The sequence below is a fragment of the Phragmites australis genome, chromosome 1 (assembly GCF_958298935.1).
Source record: "Phragmites australis chromosome 1, lpPhrAust1.1, whole genome shotgun sequence".
In the NCBI taxonomy this organism is placed as follows: domain Eukaryota; kingdom Viridiplantae; phylum Streptophyta; class Magnoliopsida; order Poales; family Poaceae; genus Phragmites; species Phragmites australis.
Window position 1 is genome coordinate 32,832,957 of NC_084921.1, and position 21,369 is coordinate 32,854,325.

Sequence of the window (21,369 nt, forward strand, 5' to 3'; positions counted from 1 at the left end):
AGAACCACCACACCATTTGCTTGAGAAGAAGATAGAGCAAATTAAGCTTATGTAAAACTGCAAAGTGTTATAGATTTGTCTTAGTTCGCATATTTTTTAATTTGATTGTGAAGGATGGTCTAGATGTGATGCATCATGCAATTGAAAACTATTAAGGGTATAATAGTTAAGGGTATTATGGTAATCTCCTAGGGTTTTCTTTATATACTCTATATATTACTCTCATGGGCTATCATTAAATACAAATTGCTATTCATAAGCTAGGGTGTAGAATATTCTACTCCCCGGCTCAGCCCAGCCAATCCAGCCGCGCCAGGCATGCGCCCGCCTAACCACATGCTAGACTGTGCTAGCCTGCGCCAGCCACGCCAGGCACTCTCGTGCGATCCACGTGTGCCCCCACACCACGTGGCTACTCCCAGCTCGTGCGGACCCTGAGCACACATGCCCGAGCCAGCAGCGCGCTACCCATGTGGTGCGTCCTCATGTGTCGCACATCCTGTGCCACGGTGCTCAGTACTGTTCAATAGTTTTTCAGTAGTTTTTTAGTAGTTCCTGCTCAATAGTGTTCAATAGTTTTTCAGTGGTAGTTATCATTCAGTAAATCTTTAGTAATTTCTATGATTCGGATGCTTCAATATATCAGTAGTTTTGCTTAGTAGTTCCCGGTAAGTAGTATTCAATAGTTTTTCAGTATGTCATTAGTTTCAAGTCATTGAAAAACTGTTCAGTAGTGTCAGTAGTCGTCGCTATTCAATAGTGTAAGTAGTTCCAATTTATAGTAAACTACTGATAGTAATGTGTAAATAGTGTTAGTAGTTGTCAGTAGTTTTCAGTAGGGACCGTAGTTTTGGTCAGTAGGTGTTCAATAGTTCCAAGTCATAGTAAAATTGTTCAGTTATTTGTGTCAGTAGTTGTCAGTTGTACTAGTAGTACAAATAATTTGTACAGTAGTATCAGTAGTTCCAAGCCATTCATTAGCTTCAGTAGCTGATACGGGAAGAGGAGGGCCAAGGGCGCGGTGGCTGGGACTGAGGCGGGTGGGACGCAGTAGTCGAGGCGACATTGGCCAGGGGTGTAGCATGACAGTTGGGGGCAGAGCGCAGGGGCGGCGGCGACAAGTGGTGGGCACATGGGCAGGGGCGCGCCAACGCACGCGACAGGGCGACATGTGGCGCGAGCGGGGCAGGGGCGCTTGGGCGCGCGTGGCGGGGACACGTGGTGGGTTCATTCGAGATGGGGTGGAGAGGGTCCGGTTGGGTGGGTTGGGTCCTAGGTGTAGAATAGCACTAATGTATATATATAACCCCATCAAACTCATGGAGAATCAACCACAGTGAGTTTGAAGAGATGTAACCTGTGTTGAACTATAGTACTCTGTGTCTTTGTGGAGAAATCAGCTAACTGAAGCTCCAAAGGAACATACTAAAGATCAATCATCTCATCTTATACATATGTCCGTTTGTAAGAATCATTAACATCAATATGCTTGGTAAGCTCATGCTTCACTGAATCCCAAGCAATACTAATAGCACATATATTGTATGAGTAAAGAGGAGTAAGTGCAGGAGAAGAAACACCAAAATCCTCAAGTAACCAACTGAGCTCCACTGTCAACAATGCCATAGCTCGCAACTCAACCTCTGCATTAGAACAAGAAACTGTGATATGCTTTTTAGTCTTCAAAGCAATGAGAGAACCACCAAGAAAATACAGTAGACAAAAATAGACCAACGATCAAAAGGATCACTAGCCCAAGTAGCATCAGAATAAGCACAAAGTTGTAAAGAGCTGGAGCATGAAAAGAAGAGATGATGAGAGATAGTCCCATGAAGATAGCACAAAACACTTAGGAGATGATTATAGTGGAACTGAGTGAGAGCAAAAACGAACTGACTGAGGATGCGCACTGTATGAGAAATGTTATGATAACTGACACCAAGGTAAACAAGACTCCGAACTAGATGAGATAGCGAGTGGAATATGCAAGAGGCTCGCTGTTAGTGGATCAAAGCTGAAGGTTAAGCTTCATAGGAGTCTCAACACTGTGCTCATCAGTTGTGTTGCTGCTACTACCCTTGTGGACACAACCAACATTGGGGCTGCTTTTGGCAATGGTTCTGTGCTTCTTGGTTGACATTGGGCTATCAATCTCATGCTAATATGCTTTAGTGCCATGAGTCCTTTTGTTTGAGTCTTCAGCAGCTTGTGTCTAGCTTTAGTCTTTGCTTTCTCATTGTGTCTATCCAAGTTTCAGTCTCTCTTTAAGTTCATAAATGTCGTGCGAGTCCACATATTCCTTTGTCTGTTAGATGTTTTCTATTGTGGTTAGTCAAATATTCGTCTTTGTTTAGCTAATCCATTCCCATTGTTATTGATGCAACTTTGTCATTTTGGTCTTCTGTAGCTTTACTGGCATTTTCGTTTGTCATCTTGCTACTTGTCGTCACTTTTTTGTGATTCTTGACTAAGGACATTTTTTGTTGTCATCATCATGATACTATTCCTATGTTTTGCTTTGCATTTCTTCAGCTTGATTCGATAGAATTACCAAGGTTCCACTCTACGACGACTTTAAAGAAATAATATTTGGATGTATTAGTCTAAATTTATTACTTAGTATCATATTTTTCAAATGCAACGCTATTGTATGCGCCTTGCATTTGAGGGGGTGTTAAGGGCATTATGGTAATATCCTAGTCTAGAATTTCCTTTATGTACTCTATATATTGCCCCTATATGCTACTAGTGAATACAAGTTGTTATTCCTAACAAAAACATCCATGATGGTGTACCTTTCTGGTCTACTACGGCTTAAAAAGCTAGAAAAGTTAACCCTTGATTGCATAACTAGATGGAACTCAACATTCATTATGCCTAATGTTGCTTTGCCTAGTAGGACCGTAGGACTATTTTCAATTGTGCATAGCGTGTCGAGAAGCAATATACTTATGCTTCAAGTGATAAATAATGAAAGTGGCACTCATGTAGTTGAGAGGCTAAAAATATCTTTGACATCGCAAAATTGTTTTTTGGAATTCAACATGAGACTGCTAATATTTATTTTTCAAAAACTTGTATGCTTGGAATGAAAACAATGTAATGGTCAACTTGTTGAAATGACATTGTAGAAACCATGTCAGCTAGTGTGAGTAGAAAGTTTGAGAAGTCTTGGTTTGACATTCAAGGATTAAATAGCATTGCTACTATTCTTGATCGTCATAAAGGATTGAATATTGTTTATGTGCTTTGAATTGCTATTTGGTGCTACCAGTGATGTGAGGATCAAGTTTGTTAACTCAGTGACCTGTTATGTGAGTTGCATAGTTATTACAGCAACGTGACAAGACGCGGCAACCAACCACCTTCACACCTTTATAGTGCTTATAGTGCGCAGTATGGCGACATCATACACACGCCATAGTCTAGGATATTAGAAAATGATATTGACAAATGGCAATATAAATGTAGCTCAAAATTATAATCTAGTATATTATGAAATCAAAATAGCATGTAAATATAGCACAAAAGACATATAACTCTCTCATCTCTCAAAATTTCAAACCTCCCACCTCTCAAAAGTCATCCATTGCAAACTCATCGAAATCATTAGATGCTATCACGTTATCTGCACCATCTTGAGTGCATCCATTGATTGTTCACCAAAATCATATGCATCATCATTATCTAAAATGATGGCCTCTTCCTTTCCCTCTTCCTCATCTTCTTCAATCACTCCTGGTATATGTTTTGTACAACGAGTGTAGATCATAGAAAGGTTATGATCATGAAGCTCACGTGATGCACCAATAACTTCATCTACTTGGTACCATGTGAGGTTCGAACCATGAGAACCTTCAGGTTGGACCGTTGAGTCAACCCATTTATTTTCCCAATCAAAGTCTTCAATAAGCAAATTGTCATAGATTTTACCCCCTTCCTCATAGCGCTTTTGAAACCTACTAGTCATTTTCTGATTATAGGTAACATAAACCAAATCATTCAATCTTTTATACTCTTAACCGGTTCCTCTTCTTAGTATGAATCCACAATTGACCATAAAAGCAAGCAAAGTTAATAAAATATATGATTAATTTTGCTAATTGAATTATAAAACTTGAGTAATTGAGTTATAAATTCAAAAGTGCTCCAATTACACTCACAACTGGATGATGAAACATAAAGATTAACAATACACATTGCAGATTAACAATACGCTTTGCAAATCTTTGTAGGTCAATGTATCGGCCACCATATCTGCGCCATCAATTAACTAAATTAACAATACACATGCATATATTATGATTTAAGCCTTAAATAACATGCATCAATTAAATTTTTAAATCACTTACAAGGATCATTTGACTTGATAGTTTGGAAGACGGTGCAATTCTTGAAGAGCATGGATTATTGATCGATTTTATTTTGAAGGTTCTCATCTTCTATCATTCGTGCAAGCACATCATTGAAACAACCCTTAAGTGCCCAATATATTTATCAACATATTCATCATTCTCCTTTTGAATGTTAAATTTTTTTCCTAGGTTTAAAAAGAGGACAACGTCATATAATGGGGTGTCCATTTGCCTATCACAATGACTCTCAAGCTTTTCTTGTTTTCAGCACAGAAGCCACCCTTGATGTTTCTTTTGCATAATTCATGAGAGCAACAACATCTAGCATGAAAAGCCTCTTATTACCATCAACTACCCTCAACACAATGATAAGTGATAGAGAAGCTCTAAGACAATCCTTAATGGAGTTCCACAACTCTCTAGAAAGCACAACATTATATATTTTTTTCTAGCCTCTATCTTTGCTAGTTTGCAACTAGTCCAATCATCAGTGGTAAACAGATATCTCAATATATCTTTGTGCTTGTATAAACTCTACAAGTTGAGGAATGTTGTAGCAAACTGAGTTGTTGCGGGTCTCACAAGATTAGTTTCTTCTCAAATATTAGGGTCTGTTTGGCAGAGCTCCCAGAGCAGCTCCCCGATTAGAATCAGAAGGAACTCTGCCAAATAACTTTTTCAGTTTTTAGCTTCCTGAGTGAAATTTGTATAAGTGATTCTCTGAAATGAAATAGATACTGAAAGCCAAAAAAAAAAATTTTTTCTTAATTCACTTCTCACACAGAATCACTCCTTCTATAGAGTTTATCCTAAAGAATCACTTTCAACCATATAGTCACTTTTCTCGAAGAATTACTCCATCTAGAAAATTTGGATCAGAGAAGCTTTACCAAACAAGCCCTTAAATTAATGTATACTCGTGTAGGAACTTGCAATGCAAGAGAGTTTGTGGTAAATTCTAGAAGCTTTGAGTTTCAAAGCAAGTGAAAAAGGTGTCACATGTCTTCTAGACTTGGCAATAGTAAAGTTATAAGAAGTCATGAACCTGAAGTCATGAACATTGCCGTTCTGAAGCAAAGAAATGAAATGAATCGAAATGACAATTCAAGAAGGAAATCAAACTATGTAATACATGTTTTCATTTTCTCTTAACCATGTCATGTCGTGCAAAATTGCAACACTAGTACTAGCTGCAATAGAAATAGGACCACTGACACCACAAACGGATGGATTAAACAATTAAACGATAAGACTGATATGTACCTCACAATTTGAACTTGAAAGCTCAACTTAGAGATTTTACATTTTCTGTTAGATGTTCAGGTTCTGTGAGACGCATGTGCATGTGTTCAGATATCAGACTGGTCAGAGCTTGGATTAATGATCGTGGATCAAATATGACACCCACCTTTGTGTCATGTATAGACTCCACAGTTACCTGCAATATGCATTGGCACATAAAACCAATTGTTTTAGCAAATGCTAGTAGACACAAGCGTTTAGTACAAGAATAATATATCTTACACAAGCTTCTGTAATATCTTGTACGAGGCTAACCTTTTTTTATCGTAAAATATCCACAGTAAATGCCCAAATATTAAAATTATGCTTGTTCACTGGGTTTTTCTAAGACTCAATGCAATCCCACAGTGTGTACAATTTGCATCAATTATTTTGACTCAGGCAAGCAAAAATCTGATGAAAAAATGGGTCATTCGATTTTATAGTGAGAAGCCCAAATAGGAACAGAAACTTCAAATATTTGGACCATCCCAGCCAAAACTAGATAAGGAAAATAACTAGCTCCAGCACAATAGAAATAGTAGCAAAAACGAGCAATTTCCTCATTCTTTTTAGATCAGTAAGCATCACCATAGACAATAGAATAAAGATACTTGCCACATGAAAGATTCCTTGAGAAGCCAAATTTTCAACATCTAAAGGAACTTGGCCCCCTTCTGGAACCAATATAGCATTTACGTAGTCGTTGGGCTGCACACAATGAGAAAGAAACAATCTAAGGGAAAATCTTGGCAGAAAAAAAGGCATCTACATTCTTGAAATTGCCATGTCAAATTTGGACCAAGCAAGAGCCATCTGTTGAATGTCTAACTAGCAAATGATATATACATCCTTCTTCCAGTAAATTATTTAGGGAACATACAATAAACTTACACGATTCTTCAGGCTTTTGTGAGGATCTCCATACGTTCTGTTTAGAGAATCAGTAATTGCAGTGACAAAGCCAGAAGCAGACAGCCCAGCAGTCTCTCTGTCATGTGATCCATTTAGAAGAAGTACCTAGATTCAGCCAGAAACATATTTTTAGTGAAAGCATCGAGAGACAACAAATACTATTAACTGAAGGAGATTACAAGTAATTATCAAGGCCTTCACTGTCACTTCAGGGCATCTTTCTATCCAAGCATAAGTTAGACAAATCACAATTAGAGTTTGGTTTGTACATAAATAACAGGACACATATTCAACATAGGACAAATGGAATCAAAAGACCATTGTAATAAAGCATGGGAAATTGATGTGTAATCTGATTTCTGAGCATAGTTACCTTGGGAATGGATCTCGATGCTATAGTCTCACCAATGCCACACAATACCTGCATAAGTTTTAATATCAGAAGAGAGGTTGATGCCAAAATAAGGAAGTGCAAGAGTAAGAAGTTAAAACCAATGTTATTCAATTGAATGTGCATTGACGAGTCAGTCTGCAGTAAGCATTCCAACTCCCATACAGTTTCAAGCTACGAGGTGGGTTAGAGTTGAACTGCAGTGGAGTAACATAACGCTCCTAAACTACTAGTTTAACCTTTCTTCTTCCACTGTTAACCTAGCTAACACACTTTATCAAGCCAAACAAAATTTTATATTAGCAAGATTTGTTGCCAGACAAAAAGTATGAGTTAAGCTAATACAGTGGGGTAGGATTTGCTAGCTAACCCAATTATTTTGAGTCTGAACGAACACCATGCCTATGGATCCAACAGTCAGGACAAAATAGATTATAGTTTTATCACTTCAACACAAGTCAACAGCAATTATGAAGACATAGAAGCCATGAGAAGCATGCAACAAAGATTTCTAATGGTATATTGAAGATCATTAAGTAAATGATATATATAAACGAACGGAAAGCAGCATCATTACCAGTGATGGACAGACTGATGTAAAGAGTGATCCCATAGCATAGACAATGCAGTCCACCTTACTTAACTGCTCTAAAACTGTATGGTTAGCTTCAGGGAAAACCTACAACGCAAGTGAAGCAGAAAACAGATTCAGGAATGGTGGATACCAAATATAGATTCCGTACCTTATCAAGTTTACATGCTAATGAGCCATTACTGATATAGTGATATTTGATTAAATATATTTATATTGATGCAAAAATATAAATAAATTTTCAGCATATGGACAATCGGACATTGCATCAGGATTGTGCCTTCTTAGATCACAACTACAGAGGTTGGCAGATGTGCAAGTGTTCTTTTCTAGGACAAGTTCGCCAAGGACATGAAAATCACTACTAAATAGTGTTGCTGGACAAGCTGTCCCAACAGATACATACATCACAGTGTCACAGTATTTGTCATTAAGTTGTGATCATTATGTGGAACATGAAAACATGCAAAACCATTAAATTAAGTGACCTGTTGGGCTATATTTAATGTACTTATGAGATTTGGTAAAACTTACAGATCAAAATATTTAAGCACTCCTTGCCAAAAGAGATACTTGAACATTCATAATAGACTTGCATGGCAGGGGCAAGTCTAACTGTCTAACAAGTCAAAATAAAATGGGTACCAACCTCATGCAATAGGTTGCTACCTTCACTTGACATGTAAAACACACGCTTGATCCTTGAAGGAAGTGCAGTACATGAATTACAATCCTTTCCAAAAGAGGAAAAGAATACAGAAAATCCGTTAGAAATTAACAAACAACGGTGAGAATCAACAATGATGCATAGATTGAAGAACCATAGGAGCATATACAGGTCCCAAATACATGTCAACTGAATTTAGAGACATAGAGGCATAGAGCATGCCATCAACTAAGAAACTGTAACAAAAGAGTAGCAATTGACATCACAGTAACAGCTTGGAGCCTTAAACTAAGCACAGACAGATTCACTGATTCAAGTTAAAAGACTTTGCTGACTTGCTCTTTAAGCTTAAGATAATTATCGAAAGATGAAACAAAACTTATGTGTTATGGTAACTAACGATTATTTCAAGACTAAACCGCTATCTAAGCCACCTAAACTAGCAGCAGTAAAAAGATACACGACCAGATGAAGCTTCAAGTCTTTTTCCCTGAACAAAACCATTTTTAGGTGCTTTCTTTTATCCCTCGATGTTTCAAAAAAGACTTCATTACGTATGTTATTAAATTGCACAAATGTGGAAATAGCACTGGACACCATCTTTCCACATAGAAAATAAGATTGATTTTTCACCCATTTCCCTTGATCTATTTTGGATGACAAAGACATGTAGCATATACTTACCATCAGCATTCGAGGTAGTTACTTAACAAAACTTTTGTGTCCAGACAATAAACATCACCACATGATCACTACAAGGCATCTGTTAAGGGTAAAATGGTCATTGTACTCTAGTCTAGGGTTTAGGGGGGTGTCTCATGTCTTGTACTACATATATGCCCTATTGGAGCTGTTCAATACAACCATACATTCATACACTCCTCTCCATCTAACAGCGCCTCAACCAATGTAGTTATAATAAGTAGCAAATGTAATGACAAAAACATTAAACAAAAAAATTCTTACACGATTTGACATGAAGAATCAGTAGCCCCTAGACATGTCATGATAGTATAGTGAACAAACATGAAGGGCTAGTTAAGTTAAGATCACAGATATATTCCCCTTTTCTGAAATAAAAAAGGACTTAAAAAAATATGGAAGAGGCTCAAAAAATGTCTGGGGCCTAACCACGGGTACCACGTGGACCAAAAGAACTCGGCTTCTATCAGCAGTATTGAGACTAAAATAGCATACTCTTTGGAGTACCTTGTTGACAACTTCTCGACGTCCATTGCTTGGATGTGATATTTCATTTTGGCCACGAATGATAGTGCCATCCTGAAAATGGAATAATTATTCTTAAAAAAGAAAAGTATGTGTATTAAAAAAAGAATTAAGATGTTTATTTATGGTTTTGTAAGCAAGGGATGTGCATACTTAGAAAAGTAACTTTGCAAACACAGACAATCCTGCCAATTCTAAACTTCACAATAATAAAATGTAAGCTTGTAAGAACATGGCTACTTACCTAGTCTAACAAAAAATCCATTGCAATAATTAAAAAGGGACGATCCGATAAATAAAAGGGTGAAACAAAGTTTTTACGAACCTAAGGGCTAGTAACAAGGAGTAACCAAGAAAATATACTACTGGAACATGTATTGTATGAGTAAGACTTTGGTAAGTGAGGTTACCCATAGTTCGCATCCCAGAGTAAGTCTGTCATTTGTGGATATAACAGGAAGCACAAGACTTTCTGCAGGGATTTGTGATACGCGTGAAAACAAAAAAATTGCAGCATCCAAAGACTGGAAGAATATGCGTGCCCCAGCAAAAAAGAAATTCCCAATGCTGCAAGAATAAATCAATTTGTAGTGAAAGTAGACCAAAAATCACAGAACAGGATATCAAGTGCATCATGCCATTAAATACAGCAAAAAGTTACAATACGCCAACAATGGTCAGGAAAAGCAATGGCAATTCACAAGAATATGATCTATTGCAAATTTCACCTTAGAAGAATCACCTGCCATTGGTGAAGCAAAACATGTCAGCTGATCGTCGAAGGATCTGCACAAAAAAAAAAGTGACATTATGTGTTAGAAGACAATAGGCGATGCATTGCTTAATCATCAGCCTATGGATTATTCCGGCAGGACTTTCACACACACACATTATATGGTATAAAAAAACATGAGAGGCAGACCTCATTGTGAAAGTAGACCAAAAATGCACGAATTGTTTCCCTGTATGGACGAGAGACTCCATCCCATAAAGAGTGGTCTCCTTCTACAATCCGGTGCCTATCAAATCCAAAAACTAACATTAATTGTTCATAAAGAAGAGATTCGTTGGCTACTTAGCCAGAAACTGACAAAAAAATAACGGAAAAGAGGACCCGATTGTTACCACTCCAACTTTGCTTCTGAAGGATCAAGAGGCAACCGATGCCCAAGCAATATCCGAACAGAAAGGGCTTCGGAAGTGCTTTCATCAGACAATCTCAAACATCTTGATCTTATGTCTCCCACAGCAGGTCCACCTAAGACACGGAAGCTAACATTCACCATCATAACAGATTGGATTTTTTGCAACTATTCATAAAATATTTCAAGTAATAGGAAAATGAATCCTGTGGTAGCAAACATTAACGTACCAAGAACACGCACAATCTCAGCTGTGCTTCCACCATCATCAGAGACAGGGAGAACATGCGCAACTCTAGTAGTGACTCTCTTCAGCTCTTCAACAACACCATTAAATGCTGTCCCGCCTGAATCAAACTCAAAAGTTCAGGAGGACAAATGTCTTAAGAAGAAACAGAAAAATATCACGAAATTGGAAAAGTTAGATGACAGATATGCCATGGAACTGTGCTGACAAATCCAGGTTTACTTTTGCAAACTTTTCACAGGTTCAGTTATGAGCACAATGTCTATGCATTTTCTTTCCTTGCCAAAATGTGATTATAAAGTGCCCATTTAACTACTGATCAACTTTCTGTGGCAGTTCAATGAGAAAATAAACAGAAATGACACTTGTTTGTTTATATTTATCAATGTTTTCTTCTCAAAACATGCGAGCTACACACCATCCATCAACCGGACTATAGTACTATAGCAATTGATACATCAGCACATGAAAATTTACCACCATCTCGCCCAGTACTGCACGCAGATGTACTTTGGCGCTGCCTAGTCTTCTGTAGGAACACTAGCAATCTAGTATCAACGATAACAGGCTGCACCAATTTGGAGGTAGAAGCCTGAAATTCATACATCGCCAGCTCCCTCGGACTGCTACGCATTATCTAGTGATACGATCATAAGCACTCTCAGTTCGCCAATTCCACCAACCCATACGCACACGCTCACAGACGCACCCGCCCAACACGCTCACGTCCACGGATCCTCAGGTGCAATTCTCGTAACCAGTCCGACCCCCGTGAGTTCGCACCCCTCGGCGCATCCCAGGGTGCCCAATTCCCGAACCCCGCATACCCTCTCGGGGCTCAGGCTCAGAACGGAACCCCACCGGCCACACCACGCGAGCGCGCTCCCACCCAGCTCAGACAACCGCATCGTCCCGCTCATTACAGTCAGATAGAGGAGAGGTCACCTGAGAAGACAAGCAGCGACGGGGGCGCGGAGGAAACGCCGCCGCCGGAGGTAGTAGAGTGTTCGCCTCCGTGGGCGGCCATGGCGCGGCGGCGGAGACGCCCCCGGGAGGCAGCGGATCTCGGCGCGCGGGGGAGAGGGGAGCAGCAGCCGCCGAGGATTCCGGAAGCGGAAGTGGGGGGCGGCGTGCTTATGAAGAGCGGGCACGCGACGAGCGCCATCGGGTGGAAGGGGGCGTGCGGAGGAAGCAGCCGCGCGCCTCATCAAGCGAACCAAACGGGCGGCGCGCGTCTCCCTCGTGCCCGGCACGCACGCTGGCTCTGACCCTCCTGGCCGCTACAGGGATTGGGCGCACCGGCCGAGGCTCCGACGTGGCACAGCACCACTCGCTGAAGTGGGCCACTTGGGAATATACGTTATGGGCTATGGGCTGCGCTATGCGTGGAGATGGCCTTGTGGGCTACTTATTTATCTGTACATGAGTTTGAGCTATTGTATCAGATATGGACGGATCAGATCTGAAGCTACAGTATCGAAGAATAAGTATCTGAGAACAGTACAGCCGTGCTAACTAAGTGATGGACACTGCATTAGCTACAGTGACTTAATGTATTTCACTGTGGCGCAAAACACAGCTTACTTTTTGCCTCTGCCTTGGCAAGCCTGAAGTCCGAGGATTCGCGTCCCTCACAGGTACAACCTTGAGTCCGCTGTAAACACTTCCATGCATAATACTAGTAGTATCAAGTTTCAAAATTTTGATCGCATATATTCTAGAACGGTATGTACAATATTTTCTACCGTAGGTAGAGTTTGCGCGGCCTCTTACATGATCTTTTTATATACAATGCTATATACTCCGCAGTTGGATTCAACTTGAACTGAACTGAACTAAGAAGGATTCAAAACTCCGACAGTGGTGCAAATCATTCCAGCACTAGGATCGCATCTCCGGAGGCCGAAACGAGTGACGGATGCCCCCGCGTCCTCCTCATTACGCGCATCATCCTGCAGAACGCGGAATCATGCGCACTCGAGCAAAAACGTACTGCACGTTACCGATTCTTTAAGCGATGGCCTCACTCGATCCAGGCTCTCCATGATCAGTTCCAGTTTCTTGATGACCCGGTACCTTCTTCTCCGAGAGAGCGTTCGGCAATCGATCTCATCCGGCGGCCGCGTGTGCACCTACTCATGTTACGAATTCTTCACATCGATCGGCGCCGCTCGCTGCTAGATCTGGATGATGATCGCTTCTTCAGCCAGCTCCTGCTGGCCGAGCTAGGTATATATGAGTAAAACAACTCTTGCGCCCATTCAGAGCAGGAAAAAGTGCCTTTCCGAAACAACTAGCAGGCCACTTGAGTAGGGACATTCACTAGAATACTTACGTGCCACGTCAAGCACTACTACTGATTAACAGTAAAGAATTAGTACTGACCACCAACTATCATTCACAATCACATGAGAAAGAGAGAGAGAGAATGCGCAGTTCGAATAAGAACGGCTGCAGCGCAGCATGTTCCCAAACCAAAACCTCAACGGCTCCTCACCAAATGGGCGACGACGCGCGGCCGCAGCTCCACGCCTTCCCCGTCCGTGGCCACCGGCCAGTCCGTCTCGCTATGTAACCAACCTGCCAAGTGCCATGAACTTGCGAAAAACACTCCACTAGCAAGTAGCAATGGACTCCCTCAGGCCTGCCCTCTCCATGTCGTCCAAGAAACAGGCCCTCGCCACCTCCCTGTGCTCCCTCGCCTGCCTCTTCCTCCTCTCCGCCGGCCTCCTCCTCGCCGTCGGCTCTCACCAGTTCCAGGCGCCGTGGGGCCGCTTCGCCAGGGTGCAGAAAGCCCCGGCGCCGCCTCTTGGTCGTGGTCACCATGACGTTGTGGCTGCGCCGGCGCGCGACGCGGGAGCGGGCGACCTTGACGGGGATCAGGAAGAGGATGCTGGCCCTGCGCCGGCGCCGGTGCCGGCTGGGGAGGAGGACGGGGAGTGCGACATGTTCGACGGGGCGTGGGTGCGCGACGACGCGGCGGGGTACCCGCTGTACGAGGCCGCGGAGTGCCCGTTCCAGAGCGACCAGGTGGCGTGCCGGCGTAACGGCCGGCCGGACTCCGGCTACGAGCAGTGGCGGTGGCGGCCCAGAGGGTGCGGCAGCCGCACGAGGTTAGCGGACCGCGCGACCATCACAAAGAACGCATGCATACTTGCATGATTCTGACGTCTTTCTCCCCTCGTGTTTCAAAGGCTCGGCGGCGCGGAGTCGCTGGAGCTGTGCCAGGACAAGCGGCTGGTGTTCGTCGGCGACTCGTTGAACCGCAACATGTGGGAGTCGCTCGCCTGCATCCTCTACGCGGCGGTGCCCGACCGGTCACGGACGCGCATCATTGAGGACGCGGGCGCCGAGATCTTCCGCGCCATGGTACGTGGCATCATTATCCATCTCCGTGGTACGCATGATAAATTCGCGGCCGCGATTACCGTGATCCTGGAGCTAAGTTCGTTACTGTTGACCTACCCACATACCTACTGCTCCACTAATCACGCAGGAGACCAAATGCAAGAATTTCAAATTGATTACACGTTTTTTCTTCAATATCTTCTCACAGAAACCAAATGCAAGATTTTCTATCATTGACGGCGCAATGTTACACCCCCTTTTGTTCTTACATCACTCAAATTCTGCAAGAGCAGGACTACAACTGCTCCGTGGAGTTCTACTGGAGCCCGTTCCTCGTGAAGCTCGAAACCAAGGACGACCAGTCCAGGGCGCTCAAGCTGGACCAGCTGCCGGCCATGTTGCAGCGCACGATGGGCGCGGACGTTCTCGTCTTCAACACCGGCCACTGGTGGACTCACACCGGCAAGCTCAGGGCGTAAGTCTACACAGCTCTTGCGATCCCTCAGCGTGTCATTCTCTTTTCTTCCCCGCCGCTTAGCCAAGCATGTTGCTGCAGGTGGGACCATCTCGAGAGGGACGGGAAGATGGTCGAGATGACAGGAGAGGAGGCCTTCAACAGAGCCTTGAGGACTTGGGCTAGGTGGGTCGATCACAACGTAGATCCGAGCAGAACAAGGGTCTTCTTCCGGAGTGTCTCCCCTGAACACAAGAGGTACATATTTCCAGCAACAATTGAAACAACACGGGAACTACATGAAGCTAAGTACATCCCTTGTACGATGCAGTGTAAGCTGGTGCTATAACCAGACATCTCCAATCTCCAACGGAACAGTCGCTCCATGGTTTCCCAAAAGCTTGGTATCCATCGTCGAGAGGAACATAAAAAGCATGAGAACGCCTGTTACATATTTGAACATCACCCACCTCTCGGAGCTCCGGATCGACGCGCACCCATCAGTTTACACCATCAACCAGGAAGGGAAGCCACTGAACACGGAGCAGCTGCAACAGCCGATCAAATATGCCGACTGCAGCCACTGGTGCCTACCAGGGCTACCCGATACCTGGAATGTGCTTTTACTTGCCTCCTTGATGAGACCTCCCACTAATGTACACTTGCTAGGATGAAGTGAAATACTTTTTATTTTCAACTATGTTTTGCAGCTTTACCTAGCCTGGAGTGAATGGCACAGCAAAAAAACAAAAAAAAAAGGCAAACAAAAAGAAAAAACCACATCGGGACATTGCCACATAGGTACCATTTTTTGAAGATTATACCACAAGAAGCAGTAGGGCAATGTATCCTAATTCTCTACCAGCACCGCTCGAATGGTTCACATCAGCTAAGCAATCAAACAAATAACCAAAGAACAAAGTGCAGAGATAACCAGTATTCACTTGCACCAACTATGTTCCTCGAAACAGAAATCAGCACCAATATCAATGACAGCATAAGCAATCCATGGAGATTGCAACATACAGATGCGAACACAGTAGCTACCACTTACTGTCAGTAAATGTCATTTGTGGTTTTACGTATGACAGACAGATGAATATAAAGCTAGTTCAAAACATATTAACACCAGCAGAATTTCTAAACTTGTGAAAATGCAGATTGCAACTTGAAAAACATAACAGAGTTCCCAGCAACACAAACAATTTGTGCATGGTAAGTTATGCTGCCACGAATAAAAGCCAAACTAAAATATGTCAATAGCGACAAAAAGTTCCTAAACTAACAACACAAGACGTGTGACTCAGCATGCCAAAATTTCAACCGACATGTTGATACATGCCATAAATTAAGCAAATATTTTACAAAGCTAAACCTGGTTTACTGACTTCGGGTTTCAAGCACTAGTATGTAGTGTGAAAAGGTAACCAGTGAAAAATTGATAAACGAGAAACTCATATAAGCAAAAACACATGCTAAACACATCCGTATCAACTGCAGTTGATTTGAGCTCGAATCCTCACCCACAGCTACAAGGCATTTGACTGCATAAAATGCAAACAAGATTGCTGGTAGTATCAAGCGGTCCACCTTACAAATCTGACAACACCTAAATCCAAACAACCACTATCTGAGATTGAAGAAACACAGACAAATCTAACGTATGGGGTTTATATTTGAGTAGATGAGCAGCTGTGTGCAAATAGACAATATAAAAATTCCAAGAAAACTGAAAACAGCATTAGAATTCAACGATCATACTTATAAACTTCCACAACTCACGAAGCAAGTTTCCACCAATAAAGAGCCGCGAGATCAAACAGATCACAAGCTAATCATAATAAAGGGACATCATATGATAATGCGAAAATAAACAACACAATAGAGTAAATGCCACTTCACTTGTTTATGTAAACAGGAAACTGCAAAGCAGTCATAAGAAAGTACATGTGAAGCATTATCAGGAAACACTAAGCTAGCTTGATCCCTTAACAGCGAAAATTGAGAGAGCAAACTGCATTCCAGAATCCAGATCAGAGGTAGCCAGAATATGCAAGACATCCATGTAAGCAGACAACACTTCTGAATTCAGCACAACCATTTCAAAGCATATGCTCCCAAGAGTTGTCACACACCTGAGTCACACATTCACTAGAATTCAATCAATAATTCAGCTGAGTACAAATATAAATACAAAATTTAGGTAATACAGCATTAAAGAAAGTAGGGATACAACGCTGAATTGATTAAGCTTCTGAATTTATTTAGAGAATGATTTGTGTAATATTGTAATACCTTAACAGATAACAAGACTGGGGGGAAATGCAATCAAGTATAGCAGTTTTGACAACTGCACACTAATATTGAGGAGCTTATAGGTGCAGATATATCACATAATTATTCCGTTCACTAAGAAATTGCAAAAATATTGTAGCATGGTAAAAATCTAAACGCTAAATCTGATCAATGCAAACCATGTTTCTGATGAAACAAACGAATGTAGAGCCAAACATGCACAGAAGAATTCATTAAATCGTCAATAAAGAAGGAAAAGGAAGCATTCCAAATACCAGTTTATCACCTCCCCAAGTCCCCATAACAAAAAAAGAAAAGAAAAAAACTTAGCACAAGGGCATTTCACAAAGGGTTGTTTTGTTCGAGGTATATTGCGTAGTCGTGATTATAAATACAGTTTGTCAAAATAAAAGAAATGAATAGATAACTTTCAAAATAGTTTATAAATTCGTCATCAATAACACTGCAAGCAACAATTTGATCAAGCAGCCAGCGATCATCTCTAACATTCTAATGCACAATGCAAGCTATAGGTGTAGGTGACTGGTAATTGTATGCTTGCAGTGGAATGGGAAAAAACATTATTTGAGGTCGATACCCCAAGCACTACATGCACGATGAGATAGGAAACAACTCAAGGTTTACAAAATGTGCAAATGTTCTAGCTGAAGTACCAAATAGATGAGGAAACTTATAAAGGATATGCGTATCAGTTCAGTGAAGACAGAAAAGCAGCTGGGTGCCGACACTAGTGTGCATCAATGAAGAGAAAGGTTATGCAACACATGATCATTCATAATGAGACTCCATGATAATCATGAACAGCTATAAACATGAACTAAAAAGGAGGTCAATAAGATCTGAACACTGAGAAAGCAATTCAAATCAACCAAGTTTTTTTAGAAAACAAAAAAGAATGGACCAAGAGATATAATTAGCCATGGTCTTTTATCAGATATCATATTCATTGCAATAATTTTAACATCTATGTAATGTAAACCATCTGGTTGTCATCATATCAATCTCAAATATCAGACATCAACAAACATCTAGCAAGGTCAAACAGATTAGCCTAAAAGAAAGTTTAAGGCCTCAGCCTTGAAGCACTACCCAGCACAGTTATATCAAGTAAATACCCTAACCAGATTCACATTATTGGCATCATTGTAAAGCAGATCAAGAAAAGCAAAGCTTGGCGATCCCAATACAATCACCATGACAACAAATTGAATCCAACATTACAAAAGCACATGCGAAAGTAAGCAATGAAGGCAGATGAATCAACTTTGCATCACATAAACAACCAGCGAATATCAATGCAAAGTGAGGGATGCCTCAGACGGTCAGACCACCAAAGCATTATGCTATGTTCTGAAAATACCCTTCATGCTACCAAGGCAAGCGCAATGAATACAATCATACACCCAAAGGCAACTTTTAGAACAGAAAAACGCTGTTCAAATGCAAACATCAGCTACAGTATGGAATTTAAGGGCTATTTTGTTGACATATTCATAGCTAGCATCCTTGAAACTCGAAGCTTCATGCCCCTCAATCACCTCTTTTTAGTGTTGAGATTGCCTTAGCTTTCGTACAAATCATCTGAACTTAATCAGTGAAATAATCTGAACTTCCAGTCACATCAACATTCGATAAAAGCAAAAGCAAAGTAATTTGCAAACACATTAGCCAAGTTCATACAAGAAAAGCTAAAGCAAAGCGTCTACCATCACTGCATGTTTTAGTGTTTCACTACACTATCAGGTTTCAAAAGCAGCATACCCCAACAGCAATAAGTTATACAATTTAAAACATATTGAAGGGGTGTAAAAGAATACCTTAGAAGTAAGGCGGCACGTTGGGGTACATAGGAGGAGCCCTGCCAACTGGCCCAGGTGACATCCCAGCTTGAGTGTCCTGACCCCGGAAACCAGATCCTGGAAGAGGGTAGTTCCCACCCTCACCATAGCCGCCTGAAGGCATCCCACCTGCTCCCTGTTGCATGCGGTACAGCTGTGAAGCTCCTCCCATTCCTAGGCCGCCATAAGCCCCCATCCCAGCAGCACCAAATTGAGATGATCCACCAAAAGAGCCACCACCCAATCCCCCAGCACCATATGCGCCAGCCCCGGAAGGCATCTGGCTTCCCAACGACCCTAAACCACCCGCACCACCTCCACCCATAGAAGATGGCAAGTTTCCATAAGGGTTTGGACCTCCGAGCCCGCCGCCAACACCACCAAATGCACCGAACGAGGGCATACCACTCCCAGGGCCACCATACTGCGCACCCATCTGTGGCCCACCAAGCCCAAGCCCAGAACCCGGCATGTCCTGCGGGCCACCCTGCAGCATCTGCTGCTGCTGCTGCTGGGCGGCAGGCCCGGATTGCTGTGGTTGTGCCTGTTTCCCCTTCTTCCCTTCTATTGCAAGCTTGCATACAAGTTGGTGGCCGTCAATCACCTTCACCGAGTCCACTAGTGAGGCCTGCGCACCCTCAGGTGTCTTGTACACGAAGAGCGCAAAGCCACGGAACTTGCCCGTCTGCTTGTCGAACCCCAGCGGCCCCTCCTCGATCTCGCCATAGGCAGCGAAGTGCGAGAGGAGGCGATCGGATGGCATATCGGCAGGGACGTTCCCAACAAAGATCTTCCGGAGGGACACGTCAGCCGGGGGAGCCCCGCCGCTGCCGGCGGCCCCACCGGACGGCCCGCCGGCCGCGCCGGCGGCGGCAAGCTGCGTGACGGTCATCCGGCCGTCGATCTTCTTGGATGGCTCCTTGAGGGCGAGGACGGCGGAGTCGGCGTGGCGGAAGGTGACGAACCCGTAGCCTTTGGACCGGCCTGTGGACTTGTCGGTGATGACGACGGCCTCCTCGAGGTCACCGTAGGCGGAGAAGATGGCGCGGAGCGAGTCGGAGGTGGTCTCCCAGCCTAGCCCGCGCACGAAGAGCTTGCGGAGGGCCGGGTCGCGGTCGGCGGCCGCGCGGACGGCGTCGAGCGCGGCGACCGAGACGAGCGCCGCCGCCGCGGCGATGTCGGCGAGCTGGTCCCGGGAGAGCGGCTCGAGGAGGCGGAGTACGTCGTCGCGGGTGAGGCCCAGCGCGGCGGCCCCGCCGGCGGGGGAAGCGCCGTTCTCATCGGGCTTCCGCTTCTTGGAGAAGTGATCCATGGAGGCGGCAAAACCCTAGCTAGGGCTTGGCGATGCAGCGGCGGCCGAGGTCGGGACTCGGGAGGGGAGGGGACGGGACGGGAGGGGAGGGGATTTTGATGGACCTGGCAGCCGCAGGATTTCTCGGCTTGGGAATCTAACTGGCATCGTGTGCTTTAGATAGACCCATGTCGGGCTCGAGCAGGCCGGAAGAAAGCCCAGTTCTACTGGGGTGGAATCTGTACCCGGGCTGGATCCATTTAGTTTATTGGGCCAAGAGTTATCAAGCCGGGATGGGCAGGCTCGGGGATTTTTTAATTTTTATTTTTCAATATTTAAAAAATACATGCACATTTTAAAATATGAGAGTGTTAGTTATCTGATGACAGAGTTTGACACTTTAAATCTATCAAATTTTAGACCTTTCTATTTATATCAAGCGGTCCAGATGTACCTAATCTCCTCCCCACCTCATCATATCTCCCAACTGACTCCGATGTCACTCCCGACTCGACCCCGTGTGCCGCCACCGCGTCACCTTGCTGGCGTTGTCCCCAATATCGGCGCGGCCCACCCACCTGCATGACCCCTTTCTCCACCTCTGTCGCCCCTCTTCTAGCGCCCTCCGCCGAATCCAAACTCTTTTTCTTGAGCTCCCCTGCCTCCACTGCCATCTCACTCGTCTCCGACAGCGTCACCGCCACCGAAGCCACCGCCCGCCACCAACCTTAAATACTCTAACCTCCACACCCCCACCACCATCCACCACCATCGCGGCGGGTGGCACCCCTGCCACCTCACCGTCCTGCTCACCGCTCGCCACCACCGCCAGGCCAGCGAGCTCCCCGGCCATGTTCTAGAGCCTAAATCTCGAACCCTAATCCTAATCTTACCGAAGTTCATGGAGCTCGCCGGAGTTAGTTGGAGATGGAAGAGGAGGTGTCCAGCACAAATCTCGATACCGATTGGAAGGTTAGAAATTTGACAAATTATCTCCTAAAATCTATCATCAGATATTTAGTATTTCTCTTAGACTATTGTATATATAGGCTTTTGTCACTAAGTTAGTAGGATGATTTTTGTCAATCCAACAGGCGACACATTTTAAAAAATAAAATAAACAAATAAACATTGTGGTCCCTTCCTCTCAAAATTCAAAATACTATCGAAATGGTTATAAAAATTCTGAAAAAATATATGTTGTAGAGGATACTACGATCTAACTTAAAAAAATAGATAAAAATATGATTTGTACAATAAGAATAGAAAAAACAAATTTCATTGTACATAGTTTGTCAGATGATG

General features: G+C 43.2%; 3 protein-coding genes across 6 annotated transcripts; 1 reads left to right on the forward strand and 2 right to left on the reverse strand.

Moving 5' to 3' along the window:
• Window positions 1-1,495: 1,495 nt before the first annotated feature.
• Window positions 1,496-12,092, reverse strand: LOC133915738 (uncharacterized protein YNL011C). Of its 3 annotated transcripts, none has more exons than XM_062359039.1 (14): window positions 11,763-12,092; window positions 10,801-10,917; window positions 10,554-10,686; window positions 10,351-10,447; window positions 10,171-10,214; window positions 9,839-9,995; window positions 9,411-9,482; window positions 8,184-8,267; window positions 7,520-7,621; window positions 6,925-6,972; window positions 6,531-6,656; window positions 6,255-6,347; window positions 5,619-5,793; window positions 1,496-1,643 (listed from the first exon to the last, which is right to left on the reverse strand). In XM_062359039.1, exons 1-13 carry the CDS (start codon window positions 11,980-11,982, stop codon window positions 5,641-5,643), a joined length of 1,446 nt encoding a protein of 481 aa, XP_062215023.1. In that variant the 5' UTR covers window positions 11,983-12,092; the 3' UTR covers window positions 1,496-1,643; window positions 5,619-5,640. The 3 variants fall into 3 exon arrangements, with proteins under 3 accessions (XP_062215023.1, XP_062215014.1, XP_062215007.1); XM_062359030.1 differs by lacking the exon at window positions 1,496-1,643 and adding an exon at window positions 5,265-5,423; XM_062359023.1 differs by lacking the exon at window positions 1,496-1,643 and having other exon boundaries at window positions 5,468-5,793; window positions 11,763-12,091.
• A 1,211-nt stretch (window positions 12,093-13,303) lies between these two features.
• On the forward strand, window positions 13,304-15,350 carry LOC133915757 (protein trichome birefringence-like 1). Its single transcript, XM_062359051.1, has 5 exons — window positions 13,304-13,930; window positions 14,012-14,186; window positions 14,459-14,640; window positions 14,722-14,877; window positions 14,951-15,350. The coding sequence occupies exons 1-5, from the start codon at window positions 13,446-13,448 to the stop codon at window positions 15,291-15,293; spliced, it is 1,341 nt and encodes a 446-aa protein (XP_062215035.1). The 5' UTR covers window positions 13,304-13,445; the 3' UTR covers window positions 15,294-15,350.
• A 1,107-nt stretch (window positions 15,351-16,457) lies between these two features.
• On the reverse strand, window positions 16,458-20,192 carry LOC133915765 (UBP1-associated protein 2C-like). Of its 2 annotated transcripts, none has more exons than XM_062359072.1 (2): window positions 18,753-20,192; window positions 16,458-16,770 (listed from the first exon to the last, which is right to left on the reverse strand). In XM_062359072.1, exon 1 carries the CDS (start codon window positions 20,083-20,085, stop codon window positions 18,754-18,756), a length of 1,332 nt encoding a protein of 443 aa, XP_062215056.1. In that variant the 5' UTR covers window positions 20,086-20,192; the 3' UTR covers window positions 16,458-16,770; window position 18,753. The 2 variants fall into 2 exon arrangements, with proteins under 2 accessions (XP_062215056.1, XP_062215047.1); XM_062359063.1 differs by having other exon boundaries at window positions 16,458-16,754; window positions 18,753-20,191.
• Window positions 20,193-21,369: the final 1,177 nt, after the last annotated feature.